This window comes from Grus americana, chromosome 1, assembly GCF_028858705.1.
Source record: "Grus americana isolate bGruAme1 chromosome 1, bGruAme1.mat, whole genome shotgun sequence".
NCBI lineage: Eukaryota > Metazoa > Chordata > Aves > Gruiformes > Gruidae > Grus > Grus americana.
In genome coordinates this window covers 10,305,307-10,318,093 of record NC_072852.1, presented here as the reverse complement: position 1 = coordinate 10,318,093, position 12,787 = coordinate 10,305,307, and the positions used below count along the sequence as shown (strand labels likewise).

The 12,787-nt window shown below is 37.2% G+C and overlaps 1 protein-coding gene across 1 annotated transcript in view; it reads right to left on the bottom strand.

Moving 5' to 3' along the window:
• Nucleotides 1–11,734, bottom strand: part of SEMA3E (semaphorin 3E) — a 147,496-nt gene extending 135,762 nt beyond the window's left edge. Inside the window, exon 1 of the mRNA XM_054835466.1 lies at nucleotides 11,136–11,734. Coding sequence (XP_054691441.1) covers nucleotides 11,136–11,250 — 115 coding nt within the window. The 5' untranslated portion in view covers nucleotides 11,251–11,734. The remainder of the gene's footprint in view (nucleotides 1–11,135) is intronic.
• Nucleotides 11,735–12,787: the final 1,053 nt, after the last annotated feature.

The window sequence follows — 12,787 nt, the reverse complement described above, 5'->3', positions numbered from 1 at the left end:
TATTACACATTAAAGCAGTAAATGTGAAACCACAAAAAAAAAAATCCAATCCATTAACCTGATATTACGAAGTAATCTGTTACGTTTTCTAACAAAAGGGTTGTTCTGTGTCAAGGAAATTACAGAGACCGCACATAGCACTTGTAACATCTATTTCTCAGTTCTAAATGACAAGGACCCATAGTGCTCTATAAAAGCCTCAAAGAAGTGTTTTCTGAAAATACCATTTTCCATGTAACAAAGGAGCATAGTAAGTTGTAAGTCTCCAGCCTTTTCATAAGTGTTTTATCCAAAGAATAAAATGGAAAGTGAAATTATACACATAAATCAAAATTGTCAGAGTTTCATGTTGCTTTGTAATGCCTGGGGTATGGGCAAAATAGAACAACTTCTGTCATGATTGGTTATAATCAATCACGCTATAGGGATGGCCACAAAGAATCTGTGCCTTAGACTTTGATCTTTCAAACAAACCCCAACTTAACTTTTCATCAATGGAGTAATTTGTCTGATTAAAGGTACACACATGATCAAGTATTTATAGAACGAAAGTTTTAGGATATGGTCTATAAGGCTGCTTTGTGTGCAGCGGAAATAACTTAAAAACCTTCTATATAACCACTGTGTATTACTGCTTCTTGGCCAGAGAGTAGCTGAGCTCTGGCAGGCAGCTGTGAAAGACTTACCTATTACAAGATGAAATGCATGGGTTTAGTTTAAACCGTTCCGAAAGATGCTTAACCTAAGTCAGCATATCGTGCTTAACCTAAATCAGCATATTGTGCTTAAATGAAGTCAGCACATTGTGCACTGAAGCAGATGCAGAACACATGTCTGTGGTCCAGAGATAGCTGTGTCCAGCAGTCATGGTAGCCACTTAGATTGCTCAAGTGACTACACCTTTGTCCTCATCTCCCAGACCGTTATTAGATCAAAGACACACTACTTAGTAATAATATCCTCACTTATACTTTATCAAGGCAATAGTGCTGCAGCTTACAAGCTCTGCAGCAGGTCATTCTCAGTTAAAGGGTTTTATCCTTGGATGTGTAACATCATCAGACATTCTTCCCAAATCCATCTCACCTACTTTTATCTGAGTGTAAGCTAGGCCTCTGGTTTAAGCTGATGGGTGTTCTCCTTCTATGCTCAGGAGAGAAAGAAATACACTTCCAGGCTAAGTGCAACAACCAAATGAATCACCGCTTTCAGAAAGTAAAGTCAGGACCAAGGAATACCCTCTCAAATCTTTAGTCACAGAACTTTGTGGGAGGTTTGCTATTGTCCTTACTAATAGTGAAATAAAGCCTTTCTTCTATTTTTGTATTAAATGTTTCATATATTTAGCAGTAGAATTTAAGTACAGTGTGCTACATTCAAAGCCGTTGCTGGAGAACCACTCTTCACTGTTAACTGCTTATTTTGTCTTCTCAATGTGAAGCATTTTATCTACAAGAATTCAAGTATTTTAGAAATGAAATAACCCATTGAAGTGTTTGAGTGTTGACCCACGGAAACTGCAGTCACTCAGTAAGGAATACTATGGAATCCATAAAGAGCTTGGGACTGTTTACAGCCTGGTTCTGAGCTGTAATAAATGCTCAACCTGCTGAATACTTTAACACCTCCTCAATCGTGTGTTTAGAAATGACTGCTATCCCATATGCTTGTGTAACCTCAAAATATGCAGGAGGACATGGCCATGCCTAAGATAAGCAGAGAAGGGAAGAGAAGAGAAAATAATGACTTACTGCATGTAAACACAGGCACATAAGACATTTTTTTCAGCAACAATGTTAATAAGAACAAGATCTCTAAGACAGCTTATGTCTTTCTGGGCTCCCAGACAACACGTGTTTTCAAGCTTTGCATCATACCATTCTCAATCAACTGAGATGAAATATTTAATACATAAAGGAATGGGTTGATTTTCCTTTACTCTTGGCTTTTAGCACACACCCACGGGAAAGCACTTAGCTTAATCATAAATAAAGAGTTGCAGGAGCTCACGGAATTGGGCAACACTTGCTAACCTTTAGCTTTCTGGCTGAAAAATGACCTTCAGTGATGACCCCAGTGAATAGTGCTATCTGGAATAATTCCTTCACATCAAGCAACCTATTATTTGACTATTATTAAGTTTTAGTAACACTGCTGGGAGAAACCATCTGTTAAAAGAGAAACAAGGTACTGACCCTTAGGTATGTGGGGACTGTTGTTTTCTGCAATCAGTTTAAGGCACTTTTCATTCATTTTGTACAATTTCCTTTCACCAGTGTCATGAAGATCAGAATAAGAAAAGGCCAACATCCCTGTGATGTTTATTGCACATCAACAAATAAAAGATATATTTACAGCTGCATTCACCATTTTACTAGGCCTATTAAACAAATGCGTTGCAAGAAAAAAGCCTATAAAGCAAACTTAGCAACAGTAAAAAGCCCATTGTTTGACTCCCCACTGAAGCTTCAATTGCTTCACAGTATGAAGTCAGGAATCCTTCAGATAAAAATAAACACAGAAGAAGTAGAGAATAGATACATTAAGGATGTTAAGAGGAGTGAAGTCGTCTTTCACTGAATGCCTGTCTTCCAAGCACTGGTTCCTCGGTTTAGAGAACTATTTTGCAAATAGTTTGCAAAAAACCCCCACAAACCATCATCATACTAGAGGGATCCAGTCAGGAATGTTTTAAATTTGTATGTAAATAAATTTTTGGAGATTCAGAGAAACAGAAATAGAGGATAAACGTCACATGCTACACTGAAGAGTGAATTTCCTAAAACCTGAAATTCTTTAGTACTGATGAAGTAGAAATGTTAGCAACATGATTTCACAAGGATCATAAACATCTTTTTTTTTATTTAGCTGCTGCTGCCAAATACCAGTCTAAAGAAGACTATATATTGCCTGTCATCAAATTCTTACAAATAATAAACATCTTCAGCTCAGGCCAAAGGGATATGAGAAGTCATCAGTGACTTTTTTTTTTTTTTTTCTTTCCCCTGTTTTTGGCTAGCAGGCTCTGTCTGGCTGGGTTTGGTTTTTGGTTTTGGTTTTGGTTTTCTTTTTTCATGAATGAAATGTTTGACCTTTTATTTCTTCTGTATTTTGACATTTAATATTCATAGGGATCCTTTGAACTATATTGTAATAGATCACACAAAGCACAAAAATCCCATTTATATCATACAACCTTCCTTGACTGGAAATTTAGTTTTGAATCCTTTCTTTCATACTGGAGATCTAAGTATCAGGAGTCAACCAGTAACAGGCAGGTGACTTACAGAAAGTGCTATGGCACCAAGTTTCTCCATGGAAGGCAAAGAGACAACATGGCAGAGAGTGTTGCTGTTTCCCGGTAAACTTCATTGATTTCGTACTGTGAAGCGTACGAGGTAAATGGATGGCACTTCCACCAGACAAATGAAGTTTCAGTCTGAAACATTGCATTGCACTCAAGACAAATCTTAGGTCATTCTATGCAACTGGAAGACTCTTGTTGACTTTTAATAAGAGTCAAGAAGATTCTGATTGACAGAAGAGATAATAAAGCATACCAAGCACTATATTGAGACAGGGGAGCAAGACATGACATAAACAACTACCAATTATCTGCTTTCACCCGAGACTAATAAAAAGTAATTTAAAGACGACATTCAACTTTTATTCCATCAAAAATTATTTTTCTGCTACATGAGTGATCCAAGTTTTGCAGCTATTGGCTACGCACACAGTCTGTGTGTCATGCCAGGACCAAGATGTTTGGCAGGCATCACTTTGTTGACATCTTTGTGGTTACAGACCTCCTGTACATACTTGCACATTAACTATAAAAGGAACCTTTGACATGCCATTATATTCCGGAGGTCCTGCAGATTACAGGTAAGAAAAAAGAATGAGAGTAGGCTAGAAGAGAAACAAAGATTCATCACTAAGATGATATATTCACCTAGAGCAGTGTGGCTAAACAGTGTATCCAGACGCCTGATCGTAATGTGCTGTGATTTAGAAATCCTCTGAAAAGGTCTATCATTAAGAAATGTCACAAAGAAACCCTGAGAAAAAACAGAGAAACCCTTCCTTGTGTTCATAATGTTGTTTCTTTAAACAAAAAAATAAAAATCTCAAAACACTTTTGCTTTGGCGATTTTTATAAGCATGAAAATCATCACAGGGTAAGAAAAAACTGAGTACATAATGATACATTCCTGTTTTACATTGTTTTGAAAGGGGAAAAAAAAAAAGTCTTTAGACTGCTGTAAAACAGTTTGCCAAAAGGATGCAGGATGAGTGAAAGCATATCAATTTATAACTTCATCAAAACTAACAGAAGATGCTTAGAGGAGAAACACAGTGAAGTCAGCCTTCAATTGAATTCATTAACAAGGTGAAATCTCTCTTCCAAAACAAGAATTTGTAGCCTTGAGTATTATCAGAAGAACCAAGATCAAGGGAAAAAGAAATTTGTCAATGTGAGATGATAAAAGTGAGGAAACAATAGGTTGGTAACATTTGTTTTTGAAACTATGCTCTGAGAGAATCATGATGGTTTTATTTGTTTTAGTGTATGTAGTAAACTCAGTTCCTCAAACTGAGTCTTGGTGATGACAATTTACAATTTTCATCAATTTAAAGATGGAGTTTATTTTAAAAACTTCTCAAATATTGTTTCTTCAAAGTTCTTTATGTCCTTTCTTTACAGAAGTTTGGAATTATAAATAAACTACGCTACGGATTTTCTATAATGCAATATTTTCATTCTTTTTTTCTTTTTTAACATTTTCTTTCATGTTTAATTATGAATCCTTAACTGATTATTTAAATGCCAAACATTAACTAACCAACACAAAACATTTCAAATAGTATACTCAAGTTAAGAGCACTTTTTTTCTGTAAAACAAAGATTATTATCTTTATCCTTGCAGGCTATTAATTTCTTTAAGAAATGAAGATTTTTCTAATTAAAGCTGGCTGCATGCTATAACTTCATCATGTTTGCCTGGCTACATGAAGAAAACCAGGGCAGCAGTTTTAATAACATTTGGTATTCCCATTGCACACTTTCAGAATATTTATTGACCAAAAGTTTCTCAAAAGGCCTGAAACAGATGCTCACCCTTACACAGCATACTGTAAATCATACAAACAGCATTAATCCCATTTTCATTGAAGTAAAATATAACGCTTGCAGTGAAATAATGATGAGTAGAGTATCTGATGAAGAGTTTAAAATAGCAGATGGTGTCATCACTTTGAAAGTGGGGAGGTAAGCTGCATAGAAGCAGCAGCATGCAGGATATTCTGGTCTTGCACCTTCAGATGGCACTTAGTTCTTTAAAGAAAAAGCAGGAAAGTGATTGATGTTACACAGCAAACAGTCTGCTGCTTGCATCCCTGGCGATGGTGCTTATTGCTTCAGAGTTCTGCTACAGCAATACTTACAGAAGCCTTTGTCAACAAAATGCAGTTATGAAAGGAACTAGCATGGATTCTCTGCCAAAAAGTTCCTGTCTTGGTGAGCAAGTCCCTCTAGGATTACTTGGAAACACTCCTGAACTTGCTGCCAGTCACCTCTTGCGATATGGATGAATAATAAACGTAAAGCTTGTCCTGATTGTTGGTAAAGAATCAGTTGTCCATCCGGCGGGAGGAGGGATGCCAAAGCTCTCCTCTCCACCCCACAAGTGGCGCAGACATATTTGTGTGTCTTTCCCTAAGACATTTCTAAGCTGACATTGAGTTCTCTGTGACCTCGAGAATTTGGGTAAGAAGAAGACACTGCTTGTCATGTAGTTTTTCCAAACACTCATAATTCTGGTTATCAGCCCTTATACCCAAACACATTTAGACCTGGAGACATAATACAGGATAATACAAGTCTTTAGTTCCTAAACCCTTGGAATTATACTGCTCTTTAATTCATTGTAAGAAAAATCCAAATTTCAATCTGTTATATATACACACATATTTTATAGATACATATATATGTGTGTATATACATATATAATTATCTTTTTTTTTTTTTTTTTTTTTTAAATACAGACTTCTCTGGACTATATGTAGGCATACACCACAAGCTAAATCTTATTCTGGTACAAATTCAAGGTGATTTATATCTAGCATGAATTAACATCTTTCTCAAATTTGAATTTGCCTTGGTAGGAAAACTAGTCTTTCCTAGTCATTCAAAATCAAATTCTATTACAGTGAAAGCTGTTAAAAATAGAAAACATTTTTGTGCATGAAATTGAATTAGTCATGATTCAGCTATGGGTTATGTGGCCAGTCATTAATTAGCCATGATCTATGTGGCCAGGTGATTACTAATTGAAAATACTATACTTTTACATTAAATATATTTACCTACTTCAGTATTCACAAATGCCTGACTTAATGTTCCCTACATTTTTGTTATTCAATTTGGTCATTAGTCCCTGAGTAAATTTTGCTGCCACCTAGCTAGAGAACAGACACTGTAAGATATCACGGATAAGCATGAGATCATGGATAAGCATGATATCCAGGGCAACCTGGTCTAGTGGAGGGTGTCCCTGCCCTTGCAGGGGGGTTGGAACTAAATGATCTTTGAGGTCCCTTCCAACCCAAACCATTCTGTGATTCTATGATGATTCTATGATTCTATGATGAAACTCTTAGTGTTAATTAAAATGAATTCTAAATTACAATTATCAAGAAAGTTAAGGTAGGTGTGTTGAAAGTCTGGCTCCTGCAAATGGCAATGAAACATTTTTTTCTGCTGTAACAGACATCAGCAGCTCTCAAAGATCATTAGGCAGCCCTAACAAACCTAAATTCTTATACATTAAATGTTTTATATTACACATTCTACGTATTAAAGTCTGTATGTGAACATGGAGAGTATCACTTTTCTTCTGCAACATTTCTGCTCTCCTTTGCTTAGTCATCTGCTGCTATTGTTTGAAATATTTATGCTTGGAGAATAAATTTTCCAATCCGGATTATTTCCTTCTAAATTCAGTCTTCTCCTTCTGCCTGCCGCAGCTTGACTCTGCTATAGAAAGCAGCAAGCAGTTCCCACAGCAGGGAAACGGGAGATATTTGGATGGATAAGGCAGGCACAACTGCTACTTAACCATACCTTTTCCAGTCCAATGCATAGCTACACAACCAGAGATCAGGTGATGCCAAAATCCCTCAAGTCACTCAAGAGCAATGTAAATGGGTAAACCAGAAAATAGATCCCTCAAGATCTGCAAATCTCTGCACATAACCAACTATACCAGATCCCACTGCAGCAACAAAGTTGTACAGACCGCTGGAAGGACTCAACCTCTCTTTTTCATACTATGTTACCTTTGCTTTTTGCCATATTCACCAACTAGGGGAGAAAAAAAAAACAGTTAGAAATACACTGCAAACCGTGCATAAAGCTTGAATTATACAATTACATCCTTCATGGGCTCTTCAGGCCTACATGACTCTAGCATAGCTCTGTTAGGCTTATATAAATATATCCCTCCTGTCCTCTGGAAACCCAATCCATTTCAATCTGTAATGTAAATAGTTTCTTTTTAACATGCAGTGTGTGCTGATTTCACCTTAATTATATATTTCCCATTGCGAGAACTCAAACCGTGGGATACTGGGAAAGAATTTAACCAGCAGCCTATAAAGAATAGGGGCTAAAGCTTGGCTTTCATTAACACCTCATTAGGCAGAGCCTGTACTGTACGTAAAATGAGCTAATGATTTTAAAAGTAGTTGTCAACCTATAACTTAATAATGTAGAAACATTATTTCTCTGTAATACTGAGCAATAATACATTTTTATCTCTAAAAATCAACATGAAGTTATTGGAGTACATTATTACCCCAAGCAAGATCATTGGTCACCATCAAACACCGACCTTTAGTGCAACCATACCACTAATACCATCAGTGGTACTAAAAGCAGTGTAAAATTTCTGATAGACAAAAGCTGATGGTTTGAGGAAAACACCTTCAAGTCCTGGATAGAAATATATTTCAGCTTACTAAATATATTTCAGCTTACTAAAAATGAAGTTAGAACCACAACTGTTAGGTGGTTATAGGATTAATTCTAATCCCATATAAAGGAATGGCAAAATTCTCATGTTTGAGTTTACTGTGAATAAAGATCATCCTCTACCTTACCAAAAATCACCATTACCGTTTGCATTAACTTGACAGGTTTAACAGTAGTTCAAGAATGCAGGACTTTCATGAGCTCCCACTGAAGCTGAGTAAATGGCCATAGAGTCAAACAGGGGTTGCACAATATATCTCTTAATTGGCAAGGGGATTGTGGTATTCCTATCCATCAGGTGACCCCTCCGCACAAGGGTTAGGACCTGATCTTGTTGCAGTGGGTCTGGAGACATGTGTGCGCTGCAGGTGAAGCCTGGTTTGCTATGAGAGCAAAAAGTTCTCATTCATTGTCAGTTCACTACACTCTCACTGAGCATCGCTTTTAATGAAAAAAAAAAAAAGAGAGAATTTGTGAATTTATAAAAATCAAATAGTCTTCTTTTCTAATGTGTGGAAGCCTTCTCTTGACTCTTTAAAATAAGAATAACTAGTTGTAAATACTCCTCCCATAACAAAAAAAATCTCATGTGCATAAACCTCATCATACTTGCCACAGAAGCTTTTAACTTACGAGTGAGCACTAGCCTATCTCGCAATGGCCTGCATCCGAAGTAACCACCAGCATCCACCAGCATCCAAGGGAAGCAGTGAGCAAGCATGCTTATTTTCACATTTCAGGGTTTTTGCAGTGAAATTTATAACTGAATTTACAGCTAAATTTACACATACAGGCTTCATCATCTGTACCAACACGGCAACTCCCAGGACAGGCTGGAGCAGCTCTGTGAAGAGGGTGCGTGACCACCCCTTCCGAACTGCCCCGTGCCTAGCTGGTACCCACAGCAATCTCTCTCTGGAGTCAAAGCAATTAAGATGAGGGACCCTCCTGCTGTTCCTGTTTGATTAGTGAATACAACGACGACATTTACTCATTGTCTTCATGCTTGGTCGCTACATTCTTTTGGCTGGGAGAGTTGCAATAGCTGTTCCCAGGGTGCAGGCAGGTATGCCATTTCTAACCTTTGACTCGGGATACGCGGTCAAGCACTCACTGACCGCAACGCAGCTTGGAAAATCAGTCAGTCACATTTCATAAGAGTGAAAAATGCGGCAGGGTACTGTACAAGGCGAAATATAAGATGGTGATGTGTGTGTTCATGGTACAGAATTTACTTGGGGCAGATATTTCTGTGTCATTGGATCTGAGCGAACTGACATCAGGCAGGGGAGGTTTGGCTCTCTGTGAGAAATGGATGTTTTATGTGTTATAGCCAAATTACTGGCTCCCTGCTGAAAATGGAAGTAGTATGCAGTGAAATGTACACTGATTCCAACCAGCGGAAAAACAATTACTTCTACAAGCGAGCACAGAAGCAGTTAATAGTCGCAGCACCATAGTGGGGAGCTTGCCAAAACTGGCAGCTAAGCCAAAGTCCTGAACCAACGTAACAGTAGGTCTATTTGTCTCATTTACTGTGCTTTTCTCATCTCCCTTACCCCATCACAAGCAAACAAATATCAGTAATAATGATAGCCTTAGTAATTACACCTAGAAATAAATCCATGTTCAAATGCACATTTTCAACAGTAAGAGATATGAAAGGATTATATAATCAGCATTTGTCCCTGGCTGCTACTGTACTCTGAAACTGTAGGTTAAAAGAGAAGTGGTTTATATATTAAGAGGGATCATTTAATTTATTTCATTGAAATTAATTGTTTACTTAGAAGACAGCTTTCCATGACAAATCTTTCTTTCTTTAAAAAGTGTTTCACTGCCCTATAAAAGCAAATCCATTCCTTATAGCTTCCTAGCAAGACATTCAGACCAATTATCCTATTCAGCTTTTCCTTTCTCTATAATTGGTAATTTAGCTTGCTATATAAAACACAATTAAACCTTGTTTAGACTAAAGCTGTCTACACGTGGAGCTGCAGCTGATGCTAATTCTTAAATCTTAGCCATACTTAAAATAGGTATTCTCATGTACTTCACACTGATGCAGCTTAGTTATCACTTTCATAACTGCAGAAATGTTCTTGAGTAAATTAGCATTTGCTCATTCCCAAGTATGTCAGCAAAAAGGCATTTTCTTTTCATCTTTGCATAAGAGGTAATATCAAAACATTACTGATTGGCCAACCATCAATTTATCTTGCACATTTACATTTTTTCACTCCTACTGCAATAACTGCCTGTCATATATTTCTAAGTACATCATCTACAAATGTATGTAATGCTGCAGAGAACTGGAATGACATGGTTGTGCACAGGTATTTTTATATATACACAGTATTAAAACCAAATCATAGGGAAGAGTTTAAATCACATACAATCCAGAACTGAACAAGGAGATATTCTGAAGGAGCTAAGGAAGAATCGATCAGGCTTCAGGTAAACTGAAACTTAAATAACTTAAAACCAAAAAAAGTTATAAGTACTCTACATACATATGTCAGAAAAAATAACATTTTTTTTCTTTGGGTAACTCAGTTAAACTGCAAGCAGACTTACGTTGGCAGTTAGTCATTTTAATTATAGTGTGATGACACTTGCTAGTTTAGAAAATGAATCATATGGTTGCACAGGAATTCAGTCTTTTTGCCTTCGCTATATTTGTAGATAGATAGAATTCTAAAAGTGACACAGGCATTTAATCATTTAAGGGTTACTTGATGCATAAGAGTATATTTATGCAGCAATAATTTCAGGTTACCTTCTCCATTTCTCATATTAGGGACCAGACATCCTTCTTACAGCATGGAGGCTAAGACAGAATGACAAGCAAATCTAACACACTTTCAGGTAGAAGAATATTTCAGTAGCCTAAAATCATCACTGTAAGTAGCTTGAATCTTCCTGAATTCAGTAAACTTAATGATGAATGCAGTTTAGTACAAGGAAACAATTCACGAGATTTCTGAACAGGAAGATTTTACTCTGTCAAAGGACCATAATTTAACCCCAATGCAATACTTTCAGTGCAGTCAATGAACCTGCATTAGCATAAAGTCTTTAAAAACCTGACACACTGACCTACCTTTATGTGACAGACGTAACCTTGGCTGCCTCGTATCTGTTGCATGACATCCAGTCGGTAGCTCTAGTAACAAGCCATACAGTGCCAGGATTAAAAGGTCCTGGGCAGATGCCATCCTGCCCAAGATCAAATTCTTGCGCTCTTCACTTAACTGCTGCTGTTTGTTTGCTGTTTTGGTGGGGTTTTTTTAAGGCTCCAAGTTCCACTTCTACTTTCCCAGTGCAGTTAGATCTCTCTCTTTGGTCAGTTTGTGGGGTATCTCTATGGGAAATTCAGCGTTCATCAGAGAAGCACACAGCCTCAGCTAGCCATTTGTCAAGCTGTGCAAATGTCATGTAAAAATATTCCCTCCCTAGGACAATTGTTTATAAAGTGCGAGGACATTCCAAGGCGTTACTCTGCAGTGTTGTGTCTTGAGCTCTCTTTAGTAACTCTGCCAGTGGATTCAGGAAGAAGCTGTATTTTCAGTCCCTCCTGCAAGGCAATTCATTCAGAGAAGGAGGGAGGGAAAAAAAAAAAAAAAAAAAAGAAGAAAGCACCCTCCTCCTTGGTGCTCTTCAGAACTCAGCCCCTTGCTCTGACTTGCCAAACAGCTAGTTTTAATTCACCTTTCACCTTTGCTAATTAAAAACAAGAAGTGCCATTCCCTCCTGGAGTTGCAGGATCCACCCAGCGGGGAAGCCGGGCTGTCAGGCTGCTGTATTTACTGAGAAAGTTCAGGGAGGGTTGAGGCAATGTACAGTACTAGCTGTTTCTAGGAAGCGTTTTAATCCACGTGCCGTGCACTGATTCCTCAATTGCTTCGTGGTTTCACGTTGTAAAGCATCGGGAGAAGGGTCAGAATTCCTCCCGTCCCTCCTCTTCGAAAAGTCATTTCAGCTTTTGTTCCCGGCTCAGTTTTAGAGGAGGATTAACCCTTGAATTAACTATTTAAGTACATTATCACTTAGAGTCATTAAACAGCATGCTACTAAGTGGATCAGAATCAAAAGATTCCATTTTTATATCCTTTTTCACTTTAAAGAAAAAGGTTTAACTTTTAATTTTTTTTTTTTTTTCCAAATGTAGTTTTAGACAGTGGCTTCTCCCAATTACATTTTAAATGTCTGTTAGTCTGGAATCTTAGGACGTCTATGCATGTCAGTAAAATTACTTATGTGACTAGATGCCTGTAGGATTGGGCAGTATTTAAAAAAAAATCCTGAGCAGAATGGTGCGGAAACATGATGAACAGCATCAGATTTACAAGTGTCAAGCAGCTATTTCTTATACTGCAACTAACAAATACCAGAAAACTTAATCTCTTTTTCACATCATATGTAATTTAAAAATATACCTGTGGCAAGAAGTAATTTTTTATAAATAAAGACTATAAATCTATGTCTGGAATACATTGATTCAGGAATAAAGTCTTCTGGAGGTAAGATCTCATGCATAGAATCATTTAGAATTCTGTGAGCTGCCTTTTAGTCATTAACAATTGCATTTTTTAATGGGATCGGGTATTAATGTCATGTCAAGTCTTTATACTTCTCATTGTTTTATACAGAAAAAGAATCACAAAGAAAGGAAAATGGAAACTAATATATGCATTTGAAAATAATGCACTCAAACAAATTTGGTAGCCAACAAAAGATAATGATGTCTGGAGA